This window comes from Maylandia zebra, unplaced genomic scaffold (assembly GCF_041146795.1).
Source record: "Maylandia zebra isolate NMK-2024a unplaced genomic scaffold, Mzebra_GT3a scaffold09, whole genome shotgun sequence".
Taxonomy (NCBI): domain Eukaryota; kingdom Metazoa; phylum Chordata; class Actinopteri; order Cichliformes; family Cichlidae; genus Maylandia; species Maylandia zebra.
Genome location: NW_027490039.1, coordinates 195,088 through 218,973, shown reverse-complemented (window position 1 = coordinate 218,973; position 23,886 = coordinate 195,088). Strand labels below are relative to the sequence as shown.

At 42.4% G+C, this 23,886-nt stretch overlaps 3 protein-coding genes and 1 long non-coding RNA gene across 4 annotated transcripts in view; 3 read left to right on the top strand and 1 right to left on the bottom strand.

The window, feature by feature from the left end:
* LOC143415830 (uncharacterized) overlaps positions 1 to 23,886 on the top strand; it is a 235,675-nt gene that overhangs the window by 186,948 nt on the left and 24,841 nt on the right. The window lies entirely within an intron of this gene.
* The window catches only part of LOC101484771 (MAM domain-containing glycosylphosphatidylinositol anchor protein 2), a 172,814-nt gene that overhangs the window by 127,342 nt on the left and 21,586 nt on the right, over positions 1 to 23,886 (bottom strand). The gene's annotated exons all lie outside the window — the stretch shown is intronic.
* On the top strand, positions 1,922 to 10,261 carry LOC143415832 (uncharacterized). The gene is made up of 14 exons (XM_076881267.1): positions 1,922 to 2,183; positions 5,501 to 5,621; positions 5,932 to 6,094; positions 6,263 to 6,455; positions 6,641 to 6,712; positions 7,002 to 7,091; positions 7,470 to 7,541; positions 7,831 to 7,902; positions 8,299 to 8,370; positions 8,660 to 8,731; positions 9,128 to 9,199; positions 9,596 to 9,667; positions 10,064 to 10,135; positions 10,253 to 10,261. The coding sequence occupies exons 2-14, from the start codon at positions 5,504 to 5,506 to the stop codon at positions 10,259 to 10,261; spliced, it is 1,149 nt and encodes a 382-aa protein (XP_076737382.1). The 5' UTR covers positions 1,922 to 2,183; positions 5,501 to 5,503.
* Positions 10,452 to 18,900, top strand: LOC143415831 (uncharacterized). Its single transcript, XM_076881266.1, has 8 exons — positions 10,452 to 10,603; positions 11,444 to 11,549; positions 12,125 to 12,195; positions 12,276 to 14,304; positions 14,390 to 14,647; positions 14,719 to 14,766; positions 16,914 to 17,012; positions 18,305 to 18,900. The coding sequence occupies exons 1-8, from the start codon at positions 10,541 to 10,543 to the stop codon at positions 18,538 to 18,540; spliced, it is 2,910 nt and encodes a 969-aa protein (XP_076737381.1). The 5' UTR covers positions 10,452 to 10,540; the 3' UTR covers positions 18,541 to 18,900.

Sequence of the window (23,886 nt, the reverse complement as noted above, 5' to 3'; positions counted from 1 at the left end):
ACTCAAGCAACTGAAAGATTTATTGCAGATGTGGCGTCATATGGGAAAATCAAGTGCATTCGTTCTGATAATGGAACTGAATTTACAAGCAGTCAGTTCAGAGATTTATTAAGTAGACACGGCATTAGGCAGGAAACTTCGGCGCCATATTCGCCTCATCAAAACCGAACAGCAGAGAGGAACTGGCGTACACTTTTTGACATGGCGAGATGCATGTTAGTTGAGAGCGAATTGCCAAAGTCTTTATGGCCATATGCAGTACAAACCGCGGGAGTGATTAGGAACCGATGTTTTAACAAACGCACAGGTCAGACAGCGTATAAGATGTTAACTGGAAAAAGACCTGATCTTTCTAGAATGAAAAAATTCGGATCATTGTGCTATGCTTATAAACAAAATAGGGGAAAGCTGGATCCAAGATGCGACAAAGGTGTTTTCTTGGGATATGACAAAAATAGTCCAGCATATTTGATCTATTTCCCAAAAACCGGGAAGGTTGAAAAGCACAGATTGATAAAAATACTAAATCCCGCGACAATGGATCAACAAACACAGAGTGATCAGATGTATGAAGATGAGGTTTATGAATCCAGAAAAGATGGTGAACCCAAACAGACGAAGGATGAGGACATTCCAGATGGTAGTGAAAGCAGTCAAACTGAGTCCGAGGTTAAAACTGAGGATAAAGTAGATGCTGGAGCTACACGTTATCCATCCAGAATCAGAAAGAGACCTGATTATTTGAGTGATTATATCACGGATGTGAAAGAGTGTGAAAATGAACAGATGCAAACTAGTGTTGATTATTGCTACAGATTGTTGTGTGAAATACCCACATCATTTAGTGAAGCTATTGTGTCAAGTGAGTCAAAAGAATGGGAAAAAGCGATGAATGAAGAAATTCAATCCCTTAAGGAGAATGACACATTTACTTTAACCACTTTACCAGAGGGTAAGAAAGCAGTGGGGGGTAAATGGGTTTATGCCGTTAAAAAGAACTCAGACGGATCAGACAGATATAAAGCTCGATTTGTGGCTAAAGGTTTTAGTCAAACAAAAGGAGTTGATTATGAGGAGACTTTTTCACCGACTGCTAATTTATCGAGTGTGAGAGTTTTGATGCAGAAAGTGGTTCAGGATGATATGTTGGTTCACCAGATGGATGTAAAAACCGCCTATCTACACGCACCAATAAATGAAGAAATATATATACAACAACCAGAAGGTTTTGAGACAGAATCAAGTGAGACTAATAAACTGGTGTATAGACTAAAGAAATCACTTTATGGGCTGAAGCAATCGGGTCGTAACTGGAACCAAACCTTACATGACTATATTTGACACAGAGTTCACTCACATGAATTTCACTCACATGTGCTGTAGAAGTGATTTGATTTGAGAGTTCAAACTCACTGCTGTAATGGCTTATGATGATTAATATAATAACTATAATATTGGCCATATCATATTTACACTGACTTTAGTCTCATGAACAACATTAGCTAATTGTTATTTACTAGCTAATCTTAAATGACTGCAGTACAAATATGAAGGCCAACAATCATGTTTTACAGTCCTGTGGTCTCAGCCTCAGATACTTATTAAATCACACAAAGCTCGTGTAGAAACAAACACACAAACAAAATATGTTCTCTTTCATTTCTGTCAAACAAAACTGTATGAAACGTTTCCAGCGATTGGTGTTATGGTTGCTAGGCAACCTGGGCAGCGCGATGGAGGCTAGACCGTCCCATTTCACAAGCCTCTTACTTCCGGCCTTAGCGGTCTTTGAGTACGCAGCCTTTGAGGATCGTTGAGGCTGCGTACTTTAAGGCTGCAGACCCTGAATTGGGATACAGCCTTTGTCTCATGTTAGTGTTTTCAGTTTTGCTTCCTTGGTCTCGTTAGCCCTGATGTCTCCCACCAGTGTTCACCTCCTGCCTCTCATTCCCCTCGTTATGCCCTGTGTATTTTAGCCCTGTATTTTCTGTGCTCCCTGTCGCGTCGTAAACGGCACTAATCCTGTGCTGTGTGTCTCCCCGTGGATTAGTTTTGTATTGTCTCTTATTTTCCAACCAGCAATAAAGCTGCCGTTTTTGAGTTTCACTCCAGTCTTCCGAGAGTCTGCATTTTGGGTCCTTTTCCTCGTTCCTGCCTGCACACAGCTGAACTATGACATTTAGGTATGTAGACATGGTCTACATACATACCTGCATGTTAGACCTAATCCCGAACCAAACTATTTAAAGCGGTATTTCCTTTAATTGTTGCTCCAGTTTTGGATATAGTGAATTTATTTTTAGAAAATGGATACGTACCATAGGATTTTAAGGTTGCTGTAATTAAACCTCTATTTAAGAAACCCTCTTTTAATCAAGACAACTTAATGAACTATAGACCTATATCTAATCTTCCCTTCATATCTAAAATTCTTGAGGTAATAGTTGCCAATCAGGTGTGTTAGCACTTAAACAATAACGACCTGTTTGAAGAGTTTCAATCTGGCTTTAGAGCTCATCATAGCACTGAAACAGCTCTGGTGAAAGTTACTAATGATATTCTCATGGCCTCAGATAATGGACTGGTGACCATTCTGGTTCTACTGGACCTCAGTGCTGTTTTTGACACATTCAATCACAATATTCTCATAGAAAGGTTTGAAAATGTTGCAGGGATCAAAGGAACAGCACTAGGCTGGTTTAAATCTTACTTGTCCAACAGACTCAAGGTTTGTTTACGTAAATGATAAATCCTCTTCAACCTCTATGGTTACTTGTGGCGTACACCACAGGGTTCTGTACTTGGACTGATCCTTTTTACTATATATATGTTCCCTATTGGTAAAATCATTAGACAGCATGGGATAAATTTCCATAGCTATGCACACCTAAATCCTGATGAACCTAATCAGTTATAAAGATTACGGGCATGCTTGGAAGACATAAAAACCTGGATGTCTTCAAACTTCCTCCTTTTGAATTCCGACAAGACAGAAGTTGTCTTTGGACCAGAAGCTCAGAAAAACAAATTACTTGGTCAGTCCCTTCATCTGGATGGCATTAAATTAGCCTCCAGTAATAAAGCAAAGAACCTCTGTGTTATTTTTTGACAAAGACATGTCATTTAGATCTGACATGAAAGAGGTTTCTAGGGTCTCCTCCTTCCACCTCCGTAATATTGCTAAAATTAGAAACATCCCATCCAGGAGTGATGCTGAAAAACTAGTTGATGCCTTTGTTACTTCAAGGCTGCATTACTATAACTCTTAACTATCAGGAAGTCCACATAATGCAACTAAAAGTCTTCAGCTGATCCAAAATGCTGCAGCCAGGGTTCTGATGAATATCAAAAGAACAGATGACATCTCCTCCCGTGTTTTAAATGCACTTTAGAACAGCACGCAGCAACACTACATATGAGCGAGCGGAGGGAGGCATGGGGTCTTCACAGAGCCCCACTCTCTGCCAGCCGTCAGGGCGGGGGGGCCTGAAGGTGGAATTGGCCATCTGATCGAGGCCTGGGTTGCAGCGGCCCCCTGCCACTGCGGAGCCGGGGACGGTCTGCTTGATTTCCACCTCAGGGAGGAGGGCAACATCTGGGTCTGGGTATGAGTTCCCCCTCCGGGGCAAGAATACCTGGACCTGGGATGTAGAGAATGTTTGGGGAGTGTGATTGTGTGTACAGTGTCCATTTATGTCTGTGTCCACGTTGGGTGAGGGCCGAGTGTTTGTGGTTGTGTGTATGAGGGTGGGAAGGTATGTTTGTGTCTGCCGTACACATCACCACAAACAACACCACAAGCAGAGCACAAGTTTTAAGCCAGCGTGGTGTGATTATAGATGCCGTGCAGGTGGGTCCATCTCACATGCAGCGGCATCGCAGAACACGCCCCGCCACATACCCTCTTCCCCCGACTAAGACCGAGGAGCCACCTCCCCCCCCCCCCCCCTCCATGAGCAAGCGAGGGAATAGGCCTGGAGCATCAGCGCCCCAGCCCAGCCACGGGGAAGTGACTACCTGGGCGTTCGCCTGTAGATCTAGCGGCGCTGGTGACGAGGTGGTTCCAGGGACCGCCCACGCTTCCAGCGGCACCCCCATCCCGCTAGCGCACCAGCCTGTGGCTCACCTGAGCCGGTCGTTCCCTCGCGCTGTCCAACAATTACAATAATTATACGGTTGCTGTAACAGATTGTAGATACAATGCAGGTGAGTCCATCTCACCTGCAGCAGCATCCCAGACCAGCCACAATAATAAAGATTTTTCTATTTCATTATAAACTTTGTCCTAATTATGTCATGAGTTTTTACTATTTAAAAAGAAAAAGAAAGCATCACAAAAACACTTAAGGTCATGAAAATTAATTGTATTGCTGCAATACTTAAATATCTGTGGTCTAATCTATTTTTATTCACCAATCTCATTGTAGCAATAATATGCCTTTTTGGTCCAAGTTAATTATTTGAATTTTAAAACTCTTTTAGCCAAATAACTTTGAAGTTGTTACTAAAACTCATCATCCCCATTTACTACTTTTGTTTCATTCTTTAAAAATTTAGAAGCATAAATATCAGTCTTTTGGAAAAATTACATTTTATACAGTATTATTAAGTCTACATATTCCAAGTGAGTTATGTCAGAATCCACTAGAGCAATTTAACTCTATTACATCATAGCATTCTATTTGCAAGAATCCCAGTGTTAATCCACTGTTCTTGGCCAATGATATCCACTCCTCAGCACTATGGGGGCGCTAATGTACATCTACGCTGGTTGCCAACCACCATGAACATTTAAAGAGCAGAAGAAGAAGAAGAGGACACTAAAGAGTTCAGGTGCACGACATGAGGATTTAATGAGACAGCTTTTATCTTACTGCTTTCGTGGAAGATCAGGTGAGAACCATACAAATTCCCTTACACATGATGTTTATATAAATATATTCATCCAATAAAGCAAAGTAATATAGGTTATTATATTACGTTCGGATACACCAAAGCATCTAATTTTTGACAGTTTAGCTAGCCAGCATGCTAGTAGCAAAAGTTTGACATTCTGTTGCTGTTGGTTTGATTAATTTTGGTTTTAGCATCACAAAACTTGTGGTTTTAAAACTAGTGAGATCTGTTTTCAGAAAATATTTTACAAATGAAACAAAAACTGTAGGACAAATATGCTTATTGTTCAACCATACTAAATCATTATTTTAATTTATAACTTTAAGAAATATAAAAGGTTAAGGAAATGTGGATATGAAAATTAACTCATTAAGATTTGCAGTAACCTTAGACCAAATAAAATATACGAAACAGAACTTCCACAGGTAGGGCATGCAGCCTCTGACACACAGTGATACAAGATAGGAGGAACACAGATATTTGGAACCTTTAGGGGAGCTCTCCCCAACATAAATAGATTTTTCGATCTGTTTATTTCTATGTCTACATACATTTTGTAGTATAATGTGTTATTTCTAAAGTCATTAATACCTGATCTTTGCAGGGGATGGCGGCAACAAGGCCACGGAGAGCTAAAATAAATCCCATACAAGATGCTAGGTATTACTGCTCCTTAGGTGAAGACAAGGCAGGATTTGATGTGAGGTATATTGATTCATTTAAAGGTGAGTTGATTCCAAAGAATGCAGTCAGCTTCTCAAAATAGAAATTTTTATGTTTTTTGTAGTTTTTTTGTAGCATACCATGCATGAGAAAATTAATAATCACGAATATAATTATACTTGTTTTATTATTATTATTATTATTATATTTCTATTTTTTCCTTGTCTTTCCCCAAGGAATTATGAACATGTTACATGTTCCAAAATAAATAATACAATATAATCAAATAAAAAACATATTTAAAAACAAGAAGGATTTTAATTAAATGGTTTATAGTTTATTGCCCAATTTGTTTTTGATGTGTGTCTTTAGGTCGCGGTGTGTTCAGCTGTCGGTCATTTCAAAAGGGAGATTTTCTTTTTGAGTACAGAGGACAAATCATAACTAAAGAGGAACAAGAAAACCGAATGAAACTTTACCATGATGCACTCAAGGTTTTCATATTTGATTTCAAGTTCAATGGAAAACAGTTATGGTATGTAACTACTTTGATAAAGGATAAAATACATGAGGTTTACAAATTATAATATTCAAATAATATTTTGAATTGAATATTAAAATGTTATTCAGACGTTCTACAACCTAATATACTTAATGACTTTCTTTACAGAGTGTAATTGTTATTGTATACTTTTTGTTTTAGTGTTGATGCTACCAGAGAGGACGGCTCACTTGGCAGACTTGTAAATGACGATAATGTGAATCCAAACAGTAAAATGACAGTTACCAGAGTGGATGGAAGGCCCCATCTCTGTTTGTTTGCAATCAAAGATATTGGTCCAGGAGAAGAAATCACCTATAACTATGGTGATTCCAACTGGCCATGGAGAAGCAAGGTATAATGTAAATAGTACAGTATAAGTATAAATAGTATTAAATGAATAAAGGCTATACTGAAAAGTATGCATACACACACAGGTCCTGTGTAATACTCAACTGGACAGGTCCAGACATTAGGAGGACTGTATTCATCTTGGCTAGACCCAAAGACTGCCATTCATTATTCATGCTTCTTCCTTAGAAATCCAACATGGTGGCATCTCAGGCTGTGGATGAGATTGCAGCCAGTTCCTCTCCTAACGACGCAACAAAGGTAAATTGGAGTTTCAGTGTCAGATTGTTTTAGTTGTAGACTGAGGTGCTAGTTATTAGGCAGTATTGAGGTATGTGGGTCCTTGGTTATCTTGACCAAGTAAGATGCACGCATTAGGAGGACTGAGATTTGAAACAGGAAGTATAAACAACTGAGTTCTACCTACAAGTGCGCCCACACACACGGGTCCTGTGTATTACTCAACTGGACAGGTCCAGACATTAGGAGGATTGTATTCATCTTGGCTAGACCCAAAGACTGCCATTCATTATTCATGCTTCTTCCTTAGAAATCCAACATGGTGCCATCTCAGGCTGTGGATGAGAATGCAGCCAGTTCCTCTCCTAACGACACAACAAAGGTAAATTGGAGTTTCAGTGTCAGATTGTTTTAGTTGTAGACTGAGGTGCTAGTTATTAGGCAGTATTGAGGTATGTGGGTCCTTGGTTATCTTGACCAAGTAAGATGCACGCATTAGGAGGACTGAGATTTGAAACAGGAAGTATAAACAACTGAGTTCTACCTACAAGTGCGCCCACACACACGGGTCCTGTGTATTACTCAACTGGACAGGTCCAGACATTAGGAGGACCGAGTTTAGAAATGAATTCAGATCAATGAGAGTTACTCTGGCAATTGTGCATACACACACGGGTCCTGTGTATTACTCAACTGGACAGGTCCAGACATTAGGAGGACTGTATTCATCTTGGCTAGACCCAAAGACTGCCATTCATTATTCACGCTTCTTCCTTAGAAATCCAACATGGTGCCATCTCAGGCTGTGGATGAGAATGCAGCCAGTTCCTCTCCTAACGACGCAACAAAGGTAAATTGGAGTTTCAGTGTCAGATTGTTTTAGTTGTAGACTGAGGTGCTAGTTATTAGGCAGTATTGAGGTATGTGGGTCCTTGGTTATCTTGACCAAGTAAGATGCACGCATTAGGAGGACTGAGATTTGAAACAGGAAGTATAAACAACTGAGTTCTACCTACAAGTGCGCCCACACACACGGGTCCTGTGTATTACTCAACTGGACAGGTCCAGACATTAGGAGGATTGTATTCATCTTGGCTAGACCCAAAGACTGCCATTCATTATTCATGCTTCTTCCTTAGAAATCCAACATGGTGCCATCTCAGGCTGTGGATGAGAATGCAGCCAGTTCCTCTCCTAACGACACAACAAAGGTAAATTGGAGTTTCAGTGTCAGATTGTTTTAGTTGTAGACTGAGGTGCTAGTTATTAGGCAGTATTGAGGTATGTGGGTCCTTGGTTATCTTGACCAAGTAAGATGCACGCATTAGGAGGACTGAGATTTGAAACAGGAAGTATAAACAACTGAGTTCTACCTACAAGTGCGCCCACACACACGGGTCCTGTGTATTACTCAACTGGACAGGTCCAGACATTAGGAGGACCGAGTTTAGAAATGAATTCAGATCAATGAGAGTTACTCTGGCAATTGTGCATACACACACGGGTCCTGTGTATTACTCAACTGGACAGGTCCAGACATTAGGAGGACTGTATTCATCTTGGCTAGACCCAAAGACTGCCATTCATTATTCACGCTTCTTCCTTAGAAATCCAACATGGTGCCATCTCAGGCTGTGGATGAGAATGCAGCCAGTTCCTCTCCTAACGACGCAACAAAGGTAAATTGGAGTTTCAGTGTCAGATTGTTTTAGTTGTAGACTGAGGTGCTAGTTATTAGGCAGTATTGAGGTATGTGGGTCCTTGGTTATCTTGACCAAGTAAGATGCACGCATTAGGAGGACTGAGATTTGAAACAGGAAGTATAAACAACTGAGTTCTACCTACAAGTGCGCCCACACACACGGGTCCTGTGTATTACTCAACTGGACAGGTCCAGACATTAGGAGGATTGTATTCATCTTGGCTAGACCCAAAGACTGCCATTCATTATTCATGCTTCTTCCTTAGAAATCCAACATGGTGCCATCTCAGGCTGTGGATGAGAATGCAGCCAGTTCCTCTCCTAACGACACAACAAAGGTAAATTGGAGTTTCAGTGTCAGATTGTTTTAGTTGTAGACTGAGGTGCTAGTTATTAGGCAGTATTGAGGTATGTGGGTCCTTGGTTATCTTGACCAAGTAAGATGCACGCATTAGGAGGACTGAGATTTGAAACAGGAAGTATAAACAACTGAGTTCTACCTACAAGTGCGCCCACACACACGGGTCCTGTGTATTACTCAACTGGACAGGTCCAGACATTAGGAGGACCGAGTTTAGAAATGAATTCAGATCAATGAGAGTTACTCTGGCAATTGTGCATACACACACGGGTCCTGTGTATTACTCAACTGGACAGGTCCAGACATTAGGAGGACTGTATTCATCTTGGCTAGACCCAAAGACTGCCATTCATTATTCACGCTTCTTCCTTAGAAATCCAACATGGTGCCATCTCAGGCTGTGGATGAGAATGCAGCCAGTTCCTCTCCTAACGACGCAACAAAGGTAAATTGGAGTTTCAGTGTCAGATTGTTTTAGTTGTAGACTGAGGTGCTAGTTATTAGGCAGTATTGAGGTATGTGGGTCCTTGGTTATCTTGACCAAGTAAGATGCACGCATTAGGAGGACTGAGATTTGAAACAGGAAGTATAAACAACTGAGTTCTACCTACAAGTGCGCCCACACACACGGGTCCTGTGTATTACTCAACTGGACAGGTCCAGACATTAGGAGGACTGAGTTTAGAAATGAATTCAGATCAATGAGAGTTACTCTGGCAATTGTGCATACACACACGGGTCCTGTGTATTACTCAACTGGACAGGTCCAGACATTAGGAGGACTGTATTCATCTTGGCTAGACCCAAAGACTGCCATTCATTATTCACGCTTCTTCCTTAGAAATCCAACATGGTGCCATCTCAGGCTGTGGATGAGAATGCAGCCAGTTCCTCTCCTAACGACGCAACAAAGGTAAATTGGAGTTTCAGTGTCAGATTGTTTTAGTTGTAGACTGAGGTGCTAGTTATTAGGCAGTATTGAGGTATGTGGGTCCTTGGTTATCTTGACCAAGTAAGATGCACGCATTAGGAGGACTGAGATTTGAAACAGGAAGTATAAACAACTGAGTTCTACCTACAAGTGCGCCCACACACACGGGTCCTGTGTATTACTCAACTGGACAGGTCCAGACATTAGGAGGACCGAGTTTAGAAATGAATTCAGATCAATGAGAGTTACTCTGGCAATTGTGCATACACACACGGGTCCTGTGTATTACTCAACTGGACAGGTCCAGACATTAGGAGGACTGTATTCATCTTGGCTAGACCCAAAGACTGCCATTCATTATTCACGCTTCTTCCTTAGAAATCCAACATGGTGCCATCTCAGGCTGTGGATGAGAATGCAGCCAGTTCCTCTCCTAACGACGCAACAAAGGTAAATTGGAGTTTCAGTGTCAGATTGTTTTAGTTGTAGACTGAGGTGCTAGTTATTAGGCAGTATTGAGGTATGTGGGTCCTTGGTTATCTTGACCAAGTAAGATGCACGCATTAGGAGGACTGAGATTTGAAACAGGAAGTATAAACAACTGAGTTCTACCTACAAGTGCGCCCACACACACGGGTCCTGTGTATTACTCAACTGGACAGGTCCAGACATTAGGAGGACTGAGTTTAGAAATGAATTCAGATCAATGAGAGTTACTCTGGCAATTGTGCATACACACACGGGTCCTGTGTATTACTCAACTGGACAGGTCCAGACATTAGGAGGACTGTATTCATCTTGGCTAGACCCAAAGACTGCCATTCATTATTCACGCTTCTTCCTTAGAAATCCAACATGGTGCCATCTCAGGCTGTGGATGAGAATGCAGCCAGTTCCTCTCCTAACGACGCAACAAAGGTAAATTGGAGTTTCAGTGTCAGATTGTTTTAGTTGTAGACTGAGGTGCTAGTTATTAGGCAGTATTGAGGTATGTGGGTCCTTGGTTATCTTGACCAAGTAAGATGCACGCATTAGGAGGACTGAGATTTGAAACAGGAAGTATGAAACCCCAACCCTAAATCTGGTTTGCATAAAGACGTAGTTCTCGGCTTGGTTGAAATGAACTCTGATGTAGTTAGATCGCATATTTGAATTTCAGCTGATCAAGGAGCAAGAATGAAGCTTACTATAGGAAGGAGCATGTAAATACAACCGAAACAATCGCTAAACTCTTTCCTGTTAATGCTAAGCACATTTATGTAACATTGTTGTGTAAAGGCCATCCGTTATGTCTTGATGGATTCATGACTTCATGATTTAATTATACTTTTTTACACTCCCAGTCAAAACTTTGGACACATCTTCTCATTTCAGAAAGAACAAATTGTAAGTCTAATCTTTTTTGGGTGTTGTGGGTCCACAATGAATTTTCTTTTCATTGTGGTTTTGTAATATATACCATAATATAAAACCTAGAAGAACAAATTGTTTTGAAAATTGATCTATATACAGCAGGTATTTTTCCCTTTAAATTTTGCATTGCAAAAGTTACAAAAATTGATTTAATAGTTTTAGTAACACTTGAACCTGTTTTTTTTTTTTTTTTTTTTTTTTTTTTTTTTTTTTTTCTTCCGTCCTTAACTCCTTTTTAAAGAGGAACCAAAACAACTATTTGGTTGTGATATTTTACATCACAAAAGTATGAATTTTGTTTTTGATTACACTGTTTTTTTTTTTTTGTTTTTTTTTACCAAACAGGACTGCGATCATGATCTAGTCCCTGACGAAATGTCAAGTTTAGAAAAATGTTTTGCATGTGGAGGACCTTTTTCGCCTTTGAAATGGAGTGGTGTGAGATGTGAAGGTAATTATTTAATTATGGAAGGTTGGGTACATTAGAATATCTTAAATATGATCCATAAGGAACACTATAAAAACTAATCCATAAGTAAATATGATATATGCTCATAATGAACCTTTTACATCTGCACTTTTTACATATTTACTTACCATGTCATTATTAAAGCTGCTATACCCAATTTGCAAAAACAAGTTAGCTTAACATATTTTTTTTTCATGTTCATAACAACATTTTAACAAAGCATAGCTATAAATGTTGTTTGGAGATTAAAGAAAAAAAAATGAAGTGGTTCTGTTGCATTTGTCTAAAACCATCAGCCAATAACATGGCTCAGTCCAGAAAAACGATAGAACAGTCTTTCCTGACTCCTTAAATTCTACATTAACATGGCTCCACCACACTATGCACTGGCCTGTTTAGCAGCAAAGCACACCAGGGGGTGTGGCCTATGGATAATATCCAATGGGAGGGGGGAGCCTTCTTGACTGTGTTTATGCTTCCATCTAGCCTGTTTTTTTAAATTGGGGAAAGCGGCTTTAACTACCTTTCTTTTATTAACTTAATTTTTCTCTGTCTAGTTTGCTACCAGTCCTGGCACAAAAGATGTTATGTTAGCCACAAGGTGAACCTCACTGAACCTCTTCCAGAGGTAAGTGTTTTTGCAGAATTCTTCTCAGTAAAATATGTAAGGTAAACAAAGTCTTACTTTGTGTTTTTGATTGTTATTAGGTCTTTAGTGAAGATAGTTCAAGTGAGGGGGCTTCATCAGAAGAGGAATATGTGCCAGATTCTATAGCTGACTCAGACAGCTCATGGGACAACAAATCAGAGCCTTTAAATATAAGTTGCAAACAAGTACAGAACTCTGAGATCTCCAGCAGTCAATCTGCTTGCAAAACGAAAAGACCTCGCCTAGAAAGTTTTTTAGAGAGAGTAGGACAAAGAATTTCAGAAGATGCCGAATCAATATCTGAAGATGGAATTGGCACAAGACAGCTCGACGTATCAGGGGTTATTGCCACAGCAGAAAAGTCTGATGCTGAAGGCATTGTTGATGACTCTAATACTACGGCTGAAGATTCCTTAAAAACATCCTCCTCACTAAGAAACAAAACATACTGCTACATTTGTGGAAAACTACAGACAAAGTTTACACGTCATTTAAAAACTCATGAGAAATCACATGCAGATGTTGCTCGAGTTTTAAGTCTTCCCAAGAAGTCCAAAGACCGTTTGAAAATGCTTTCTAAGCTGCGAAACAAAGGAAACCACAGACATAACTCGGAGGTCATCGCAAGTGGGATTGGATCATTAAAAACCAGACGCACATCAAAAAAACCCTACAAAGGAAAAGACTATATTCACTGCATTTATTGCGAGGCATTATATCTTAAAAGAGATCTTTGGAGACATGTTCGTAAATGTTCTTCAAAACCAGTGGAGGCCAATTCAGAGGGGGGACGAAAAAAGGTCTTGTCCCTGGCCTGTATGAGTGAGTCAGCTCTGTGTCAGCAAGTTTCCCCCGGTGTTTGGAAGATATTAGCTGTCATGAAAGATGATGAAATAACTTCTACTGTGCGAAGTGACTTCTCTATTCTTCAGCTTGCTCAATCATTCTTTAACAAACATGGGAAAGATCCCACCAAATTTGACTACATTCGCCAGACACTCCGAGAATGTGGAAGACTTCTGCTCACACTTCGGAAAGAATGCTCAATACACACTTTTGAGGATGCTGTAAGACCTGCAAATTTCAATGTGGTTATCAAAGCTGTTAAGAAGGTGTGTGGGTATGATGAAGAAAAGAACTGCTACTCGACTCCAAGCCTTGCTTTAAAGTTGGGACACTCACTGCAGAAAGTCTGTGATATTATACATTGCAGAGCACTGATGGCAGAAGACAGTGCACTGATAAAGTCAACCCAGAGTTTCAAAACCCTTTATGCTACAAAGTGGTCAGAACTCATCTCCCATACTGCATTAACCACACTAAACGAGCGGCACTTCAACAAGCCTTCCACACTTCCTTTCACAGAAGATGTTCAGCGTCTTCATAGACATCTGGAGAAGACTACAGAACAAGCACTGAAGGACTTGGAAGAGCATAGTTCACCAAAATCATACAGTGAACTTTGTAAAGCTACCATGGCAAATGTAATACTATTTAACAGGAGAAGAGGGGGAGAAATTTCAAAGATGACACTGAATGGCTTCCAGGAGAGAGACACTAGTACCCTGCACAAGGATGTTGCAATTGGACTGACAAAATTTGAACTTTACCTTTGTCAACACTTCAGTCGTGTAGAATTGAGGGGTAAACGAGGACGCAAGGTTGCAGTGCTACTTTCACCAGACATGGTGAATGCCATAACACGGCTGACAGAGAAAAGACAAGACTGTGGTGTTCTGGCAGAAAACATATTCCTGTTTGCCAGACCTCATTGTCTGACTCCCTACAGAGGACAGGACTGTTTGAGGATTTATGCGACTGAATGTGGGGCTGAAAACCCTGAACACCTACGTTCAACGCAGTTGCGCAAACATGTCGCAACTTTGTCTCAGATCTTAAACCTCAAGAATCACGAGTTAGACCAAGTTGCCAACTTCCTAGGTCATGATATTCGTGTTCATCGCGAATATTATAGACTTCCAGAGGCTACTACCCAGCTTGCCAAAATATCCAAACTACTGATTGCCATGGAGAAAGGGTCTCTCAAAAGCCTTCAAGGCAAAACACTTGAAGAGATTGAAATCGAAGGTAAAGTGGTGTTAAGGTTAAGAATTATACACGTTTCCTGCACTATAACCTTATAATTCATTAAGACAATCTTTTATTTTGTTAGATAACCTACAGTTGACAGATTCAAGTGAAGAAAGTGAGGTCGGAGCGGAGCGTGAGGAGGTCGGAGCGGAGCGTGAGGAGGTCGGAGCGGAGCGTGAGGAGGTCGGAGCGGAGCGTGAGGAGGTCGGAGCGGAGCGTGAGGAGGTCGGAGCGGAGCGTGAGGAGGTCGGAGCGGAGCGTGAGGAGGTCGGAGCGGAGCGTGAGGAGGTCGGAGCGGAGCGTGAGGTCAATGAAGGAAATCTTGTATATCCACAGATTGGTAAGTACAATGTGATTAGTCTCAACTTTGTTCAATTTATGAAATCACATGACTAATAGACTTTATTACAGATTCTATAGATACTAGAATGATGAAGAAAGTTGTCAAGGAACCTCCAGGTATGTGTTTGTCATCATTTATTGAAGCTTTTACCTTTGTAACTACTTCCTAGACACTTTTGCTATCTTTGCTATCTTTATGTAAAAAAAAAAAGAAAGATAATTCATTACTATCATTTTTCCAGTGATTTTTACCTTTGTCCAAATGGTAATTTAAAGAAAGTCAAGGATCTTTCTAAAGACCAGCTCAACAGAATAGAAAGGTCAGTTTTGGAGGATGGTCAGGTAGGAAATGCTAGTTTGAACAGGTGATTTTGAGCTGTGATTTAAAGTTCTAGAGAGAATCTAATGAGCAGAGGAAGTTCCAGAGGGTGCAATTAGCAGTGGCAAAGGATTGTACCCTCAGATTTATGATTTTGATGATGGGGGTAAGGAGGTTAGTGTTAGCAGTGTTGTGGGAGAGTGACAGTAAAGACAATCCCTCAGGGTGGCGGGGGCGAGGTTGTTGAAGGCTTAAAAGTTGATTAGGAGTTTGCACTCAATACTATAGTCAGTGTGCAGCCAGTAATGTTCTTTTTAGGATGTGGTGATATAGTCTCTAGAGTGAGTGCAGTAGAGTAAGGGGGCAGCAGAGTTCTTAATAGATTGCAGTTCTTGGAGGTGAGTTTGGGGAAAGCAAAGATGCTGGGATTCTTTTTGAGGGTGGAGAGAATGGATAGGATTAGGAAGAACAATATCATTGGGACTGCACATGTTGGAAAAAATGTCTACATTGTTCTACATTGGCCAGGTTGAGGTTGTGTTGGGCATGTGCAAACAAGGGACAGTGAGGAAGGTTTGTTGAAGGATGTTAGAAAGGAAGCTGCCCTGCAGGAGACAGAAGGAGATGAGATTAATCAAGAGAGATGAAAATAGTTGGTGTGTGGAGGGCTGATCTACTACTCTTTATTTACCTGGTTTGCGCTTCTGAAGTATTCCCTCTACGCTCTCATCCTCTTTCTACAGTAAATCAGTGGTGAGTGGAAAGTTGACCAGTCACCGGAGTAGTGATGGGTCGTTCGCGAACGAAATGGCTCTTAGAGCTGGTTCTTTGAAGTGAACGATGCGAGCCGGCTCCTTATTGGGAGCCGTGGATTTTTTTTTTTTACTTTCTCTTGCCCTCTCTCTCACTTTTTTCGCTGCACGTCAGCCTTGTGTTTGCGCTGAGTAGAGACGGGAGGGGCGCAAACAGAGCCTTGCGTTTGCACCCCTCCCGCCTCTGAGCAGAGGGAGGAGCTAGGGGCGGTAGTTACACTCGCAACAGCAGTAGCACACGAAAAGAGCAGCAGGGAGAGAGAGAGAAAGAGAGCCGGGAGCAACAACAAGAGACAATGTCGTCACATTAGAAAGGTGGAGTAAAGAAAATGAGTGACACCAAGAAAAGAAGCAAAATCTAGAACCATTTAAATTTTACTGACAATACATAGGCAGAGTGTAGAGTCTGCAAGAAAAGGATATCATATAGAGCCGGTGCACGGGCACCTGAAAACTGTCCACTCATCAGTGCGATGGGAAGATAAAACACAGTGAATTAAGTGTGATATAAGTGAAGCTGCCAGTGTGTCTACCCACTGAGCTGAGCACTGGGCACTTGGTATTTTTAAATTTAAAGTTTAAATTTTAAAAGTTAAATTGTAAATGGTAGGTTTTTGTATTTTATAATTTATTTTTTAAATTTTATGTGGAGTGAATAAATAAAAGCAGATTTATATAATGAACATATATACATAGAAAACACGTTTTTAAACATTAGTAATTCATTTTGTGCATAATTTTATATTGTTGTTAATAATAAATGAATGAAAGCAACAAAATAACCTGAAGAGCCGGTTCGGGAGCCGAAAGAGCCGGCTCTTTTTAGTGAGCCGAGCCGAGAGAGCCGGATCTCTAAAGAGCCGGAAATCCCATCACTACACCGGAGTCTTGTTTGGAGAAAAATTCAGCCTTGTATCTTTTAATATCAGCTGTAATAGCTCTAGCCATATTCCACATTCACATGTGTCACCTTAAACTAAAAGTCATAGTTGCGACTCTGGATTTATCTTAGAAACCATATTCAAGATTTCAAGGTCCATTAGTTGCTTGACCACATTCAGGAGCATTTGACATTACATTATAAGCGATTTAATACAACAAATATATGCTTACTGTTTTGTTTTGTTTTTCAGCACAAAGTAAAAATGGAGCGGGTAAGGTCATTGAACCCAACAGAATACTAAACAAGGAGATGAAGCCAAGCAGTAAGAAGAAAACAAATGAACAATCTGGTAAATGGTGACATGCATACAAAAGTCACTTAAGCACAAATGTAAACTTCATGCATTTTTGAACCCAGTTATCCACACCACCCAAGCCAGTATGGTGACTATGCTCATCTTTCTGCCAGGGACCGTACCATAATTCTACAACTTGGTTAGACAATTATATTAACCTACTTGGTAAGGTAAAACATAAATCACATTCAATGTGGAACAATACCTTGTATTAAGTAATGGGATAAATGTTTAAATTACTTTCCCTATGCCTGTTTTAATCTGTAATACATTTAAATACTTATCATTTTTAAAACAGCAATGCACCAAAACAATTAATAAACAAAGCAATGAGAACATATTATGATTTGGGTTTTTAATTTTGAGGATTCCTCAACCATTGGGCTTCTACATTATCTCCATACTCTGAACATCATCTTATTCCCATAGGCAGAATCTGGATAATATTGGAAAATTTGGGCTGGTTTGGCTAATTGTGGGCTGTAACCTGAACGTCTTGAAGAAAATTATGTTCACTGAAAAAACCTGAAGGCCCACCTCATGGTCAGGCAGGGTCCACCCTTGTTTTTAAATAAACATTTGAGTCAGACAGTTATATATGAAATGTTTGAGTATATGTTATACATTTCAAATTATTACAATATCATGCTATACATGTTTTTTGTTGTATAACGGTGTGTGGAATAAAATGCTCTCCATCCATAGTGATTTGCCATAGCTATTTATTGGAATTCTGACTTAATGTGGGCTACCTTTCAGAATTTTACATTTAAATAAATGTATTCATCCATTGTAATAAGTATTTAAACAGTCAGCATTACAGGATTTATACCAAAGAAACACTGTTACAACAAATTCACCTTAAAGGGGACATATTATGCAAAACCCACTTTTTTTTGTTGCTTTTGTATGTATATTTGGTTATGAATTGCCTCCCGACTCCTTAAGTGTAGGTTTTCAACAACTAAAAAAGGAGCTCTTTTAGGTCCCAGGTAGTGTATTTTGCACAATCCAGCATAATCACAGCCTCAGCACCTGTCCTCGTGGACAATGCAAAGGCCGTCTTTGGGCTGTGTAGACTAAACACTAACTGTTCTTAGCAGGGCTGTAAAACTAGTGCGTGCAGAACTCAATTCTTCGGCTTATTTGAAGGAAGCCGATTATCGCCATTATATTTTTGCATCCTACAACCATGTCAACTCACACAATTGAGCATAATACGTCCCCTTTAATTTAAAAATTGTTTAAAAAGTAGTTTGTTTACATTTATTTTTTTCTGCTTCTAGCTTCTCTGGAAAATGCAAGGAGGGTCAAAAAGCATCCTTGGTCTCCCACGGAGGTTGCTGCGATAATGAATTATTTTGGCGAACATATCAAAAAAGGAAAACTGGCCACTATTATCGAATGCCAGCAATGCAAAACTGCAGAAGATCCTGCTCTGGCTGGTCGTTCTATTCAAAACATCAGAGATTTTGTGAGGAATCGGGGCGTGTCGTTGAAGAAAAAAGAAAATCCTATGTAGAGGAGTCTACATAACTCCAAAGTACTTCTTGGAGGAGTTACAAAAGATATTTTGTATGTTTTGGTTTCTCATTTATTTATTTTAGAATTTTACTATTAGAAGATTGGTAAATTCATTTTGTTGACACTGTTTTAGTGCATCTGATCTAAGAGGACATATAATTTTATATTGCCAGTTATTTTCATTTCTGTTAACAAAACAATCCTGTTTTTGTAAAATGCACTCAATTTGTTCCTTTTATTCACCTGTTGCCCTTTTAATACACACAAAATACATGTTTGTGTATGTGTATGGCCTTTGTCCTGTTAATAAAGTTAGCCCTGACAATTACTGTTCATGTCAGGGGGAGGAGCCAAGTTACCTAATTAGTGTTGTCCTCTTATTACACCATGTTGTCAGGTTCTTATATTTTGAGTTCTGGTGTGTTTTTCACAATTTTGAAGTGAGATTTGTGTTGTACAACTCAAATGGGATTTTTAAAGATGCACTTCATCTATCTAGCACAAGCGGAAAGGGGGGTCCGTTTAGTGTTGCAAAAATCTTGTTTGAAAAAATTGTCCTTCCAATTCACCTTTACCAGTATGTGTGTGTGTGTGTGTGTGTGTGTGTGTGTGTGACACACAGTGAGTCATCCTCCAGCAGAGCAGAGCTGCTCTCTGCAGCCTCGTGTTGTGTGTAGCTCTGTGTGAGTGTGTGCATGCATGTGTCAGTTCATACAGCAGATGTTGTGCATGTTAATTATGTGTGTAGATGACAGCTTGTGCACAGTTTAGCTGTGACCTCTGACCTGGTTTATATGGATATGTAAGGACCCGATCAGTCTTCACACTGTTCATGTTATTATATGACAAATACTTAGTTCATGGATGCTAACCACCAACATCGTTACGACAGTGCACACAGGCTGTGCTGCTGTTGCTACAGCGCTCCTCTACAGTCGTGGAGCTAACCACAGACATTCAGCTGTCCTGTTCTTCCTACAGACAGTGAAATAACCACACAGTCTGCTGCCCTGGTTCAGCAAGCTAACCGCAGACTGAACCACATGCACTCGCAGCTGAACGATCTGGGACCTGGTCTGACTCCTTGGGTCTACACGCAGCGTGACGTGAGGCTCCGCAGCTATTTCATCCAGTTTTCATTTATTTATATCAGGAGAAATGGAGGAAATAGACATGCAGCTAGATAAAACACTTCCTGTCCCACATCTAAATGTGTCTCTGGGCACAGGTTCACTCTGAAAGTCGACTTTTTTCCCTCTCTCATCTCAGGCTTCACCCCCATCTGTTATGCAAGTGGAGGATTTCTCAAAGAAAGGTGCGTGGGACGGTTAAAAATAACACCAGACTTCCAATTGGCTGGCAGCACGAGGCTGTTTCTGCATATTTAATGAGACACAAGCAGACGGGAGAGTGGAAGCGAAACATAATTCACTGTTGTGCGACCACATGTTATTGGCTGCCTGAGCCATCACAGTTTAATATGTAGAAAGTCACCATGTGCCCTAACGACCACCAGGGCGCTGCGACTGCTCAGGTGCGAGTCGGGTCCACGAGTCACTGGAAAGACAACGCGGTTCTTTGGGAAACGCCAAACGTCCAGAAAAAGCTATTATTAATGACTGGCTCTCTTCCACAGCGTGTCTTTGTCCCGTCTTCCTCCGTCACCCCCAACAGGAGGCAGATGGCCCCGCCCCTCCCTGAGCCAGGTTTCTTCCTGTTAAAGGGAGTTTTTCCTTCACACTGTCGCCAAAGTGCTGCTCATTAGGGCTCATTTGGTGCTGTATAAATAAAACTGAATTGAATTAAAAAGCAGTTTTTTGGAGGTTCTTGAAAATATTTCATGGCCACCTCCAGAGCTTCCTGGGAGCTGAGAGAGGTCAGCGTTATCGGGGAGTCCTTGAGTAAAAAGTTCTTTGAGAGTTTAAAAGCTCGTTGGGCCGCCGCTCTTAACGTCCTACAGCAGAAAGTGTTCTCATGAGGGTTCTAGCAGTCCTTCAGACATTTCCAGCTTTTGTTAAACATGCAGCCTCAGGCCCGGGTTACTGGAAATACTGAATACCTATCAGAACATTTAGATGTTTCTGGCAAACGTTAACGACTTTGTGACATTTCCTGGAAAGAAATTACGATCTTGCGTTTGAGAGGTTTGCTGGGGAGATTTCAAAGGAAAAGAAAAAGAGTGAGAGGAGAATAGAGAAGGTTCCAGAGCCCCAGAGGAAGCTTACCAAGAGGGCACACCCAAAGGACAAAGCCAAGAGCACCGAGGAGTCTCTGACAATGTTTGAGACACAGTGAGGATGACCTGGTGGAAAGGAGGTCCTTAACAAGGCTCTTTCTCACATGTTTTAGAGGTCCTAGTAGAGAGGGGGGTTTCTTATCTGAAGAGGCTGTAGCTGTCCTGTAGGATGAGACTGTACCTTCTTCCAAACAAACTGAGTAAAGTTGCAGCTACTGGGCTGAATGTGAAGATAAGAGCTCTTCCCTGGTCTCCTTTGAGCGGGGCCTTCGCTTCCTGTGATGTAAACTAACATCCCATCTGACATCACACTCCGAGCTCCACCAATAATCTGGCATGAGGAAGAACAGGCTGTTTTCTCTGGTTTCCTTTTGGAAACATCCCACTCAGCGTGGGGATGCTCTGCCTGCTGGCCCTGATATCCACCCCACACGCATCTCACATCATCAGCGTGCTGCGCTGTAATAATCAGTCCGCCTGCTGCTCCTGTGCCGCAGCACCACCAGGCACAGCCACACATCCATCCAACTCACATCGCCGCTCAGGGAGAGGGAAGGAGGGGGAGGAGTGACGAGCATTCATCTTCTCTGACAGAGAGAGAGACGGGCGAGATACCGACAGCACAAATGGAGGAGGAGCAGGCAGGGAGAAAATGTTCATTTTCACATGTTATCATGTCAGGGAGCAAAGCAGGGGACACACAGACAGACGAGTGGACACACAGACAGACCAGGGGACACACAGACAGACGAGTGGACACACAGACAGACCAGGGGACACACAGACAGACCAGAGGACACACAGACAGACGAGTGGACACACAGACCAGTGGACACACAGACAGACCAGAGGACACACAGACAGACCAGAGGACACACAGACAGACGAGTGGACACACAGACAGACCAGGGGACACACAGACAGACGAGTGGACACACAGACCAGTGGACACACAGACAGACCAGGGGACACACAGACAGACGAGTGGACACACAGACAGACGAGTGGACACACAGACAGACCAGGGGACACACAGACAGACCAGAGGACACACAGACAGACCAGGGGACACACAGACAGACGAGTGGACACACAGACAGACCAGAGGACACACAGACAGACGAGTGGACACACAGACAGACCAGGGGACACACAGACAGACCAGAGGACACACAGACAGACGAGTGGACACACAGACAGACCAGAGGACACACAGACAGACGAGTGGACACACAGACAGACGAGTGGACACACAGACAGACCAGGGGACACACAGACAGACGAGTGGACACACAGACAGACCAGTGGACACACAGACAGACCAGAGGACACACAGACAGACGAGTGGACACACAGACAGACCAGAGGACACACAGACAGACGAGTGGACACACAGACAGACCAGAGGACACACAGACAGACGAGTGGACACACAGACAGACCAGTGGACACACAGACAGACCAGGGGACACACAGACAGACCAGTGGACACACAGACAGACCAGGGGACACACAGACAGACCAGTGGACATACAGACCAGTGGACACACAGACAGACCAGTGGACACACAGACAGACGAGTGGACACACAGACAGACGAGTGGACACAGACAGACCAGTGGACATACAGACCAGTGGACACACAGACAGACCAGGGGACACACAGACAGACGAGTGGACACACAGACAGACCAGTGGACACACAGACAGACCAGGGGACACACAGACAGACGAGTGGACACACAGACAGACCAGGGGACACACAGACAGACGAGTGGACACACAGACAGACCAGGGGACACACAGACAGACCAGGGGACACACAGACAGACCAGTGGACATACAGACCAGGGGACACACAGACAGACCAGGGGACACACAGACAGACGAGTGGACACACAGACAGACCAGTAGACACACAGACAGACCAGTGGACATACAGACCAGTGGACACACAGACAGACCAGGGGACACACAGACAGACGAGTGGACACACAGACAGACGAGTGGACACACAGACAGACCAGTGGACACACAGACAGACGAGTGGACACACAGACAGACCAGGGGACACACAGACAGACCAGTGGACATACAGACCAGTGGACACACAGACAGACCAGGGGACACACAGACAGACCAGGGGACACACAGACAGACGAGTGGACACACAGACAGACCAGTGGACACACAGACAGACGAGTGGACACACAGACAGACCAGGGGACACACAGATAGACGAGTGGACACACAGACAGACCAGTGGACACACAGACAGACGAGTGGACACACAGACAGACCAGTGGACACACAGACAGACCAGGGGACACACAGACAGACCAGTAGACACACAGACAGACCAGTGGACACACAGACAGACGAGTGGACACACAGACAGACCAGTGGACACACAGACAGACGAGTGGACACACAGACAGACCAGGGGACACACAGACAGACCAGTAGACACACAGACAGACCAGTGGACACACAGACAGACGAGTGGACACACAGACAGACCAGTGGACACACAGACAGACGAGTGGACACACAGACAGACCAGTGGACACACAGACAGACCAGTGGACATACAGACCAGTGGACACACAGACAGACCAGGGGACACACAGACAGACCAGGGGACACACAGATAGACGAGTGGACACACAGACAGACCAGTGGACACACAGACAGACGAGTGGACACACAGACAGACCAGGGGACACACAGACAGACCAGTAGACACACAGACAGACCAGTGGACACACAGACAGACGAGTGGACACACAGACAGACCAGTGGACACACAGACAGACCAGTGGACACACAGACAGATGAGTGGACACACAGACAGACCAGTGGACACACAGACAGACCAGTGGACACACAGACAGACCAGTGGACACATATATAGACGTGTCCATTCATTCCAACGCAGATCCAATCATGTGAGTTGAACCTGAACGCCAGGAAGTTTGTTTGTTATTCACTCCAGGCTCCTCCCACCGCCCACACGGGGTTAAACTCGTGGGCAAATCCAGACTGACCGCAGGTATGAGTGTGAGTGCTGAGATGGATCAGACAGCTGTGACAGGCTCCACCCCCATG

What these genes read in the sequence shown, in the direction of transcription:
- LOC143415832 (XM_076881267.1), top strand. Translation starts at nt 5,504, where the DNA reads ATGGCGGCAACAAGGCCACGGAGAGCTAAAATAAATCCCATACAAGAT. An exon ending in GTATATTGATTCATTTAAAG is followed by an intron (nt 5,622 to 5,931) that starts GTGAGTTGATTC and finishes GTGTGTCTTTAG; the next exon opens with GTCGCGGTGTGTTCAGCTGT. An exon ending in TTCAATGGAAAACAGTTATG is followed by an intron (nt 6,095 to 6,262) that starts GTATGTAACTAC and finishes TTTTTGTTTTAG; the next exon opens with TGTTGATGCTACCAGAGAGG.
- LOC143415831 (XM_076881266.1), top strand. Translation starts at nt 10,541, where the DNA reads ATGGTGCCATCTCAGGCTGTGGATGAGAATGCAGCCAGTTCCTCTCCT. An exon ending in GAGTGGTGTGAGATGTGAAG is followed by an intron (nt 11,550 to 12,124) that starts GTAATTATTTAA and finishes TTCTCTGTCTAG; the next exon opens with TTTGCTACCAGTCCTGGCAC. An exon ending in TCTTGTATATCCACAGATTG is followed by an intron (nt 14,648 to 14,718) that starts GTAAGTACAATG and finishes ACTTTATTACAG; the next exon opens with ATTCTATAGATACTAGAATG.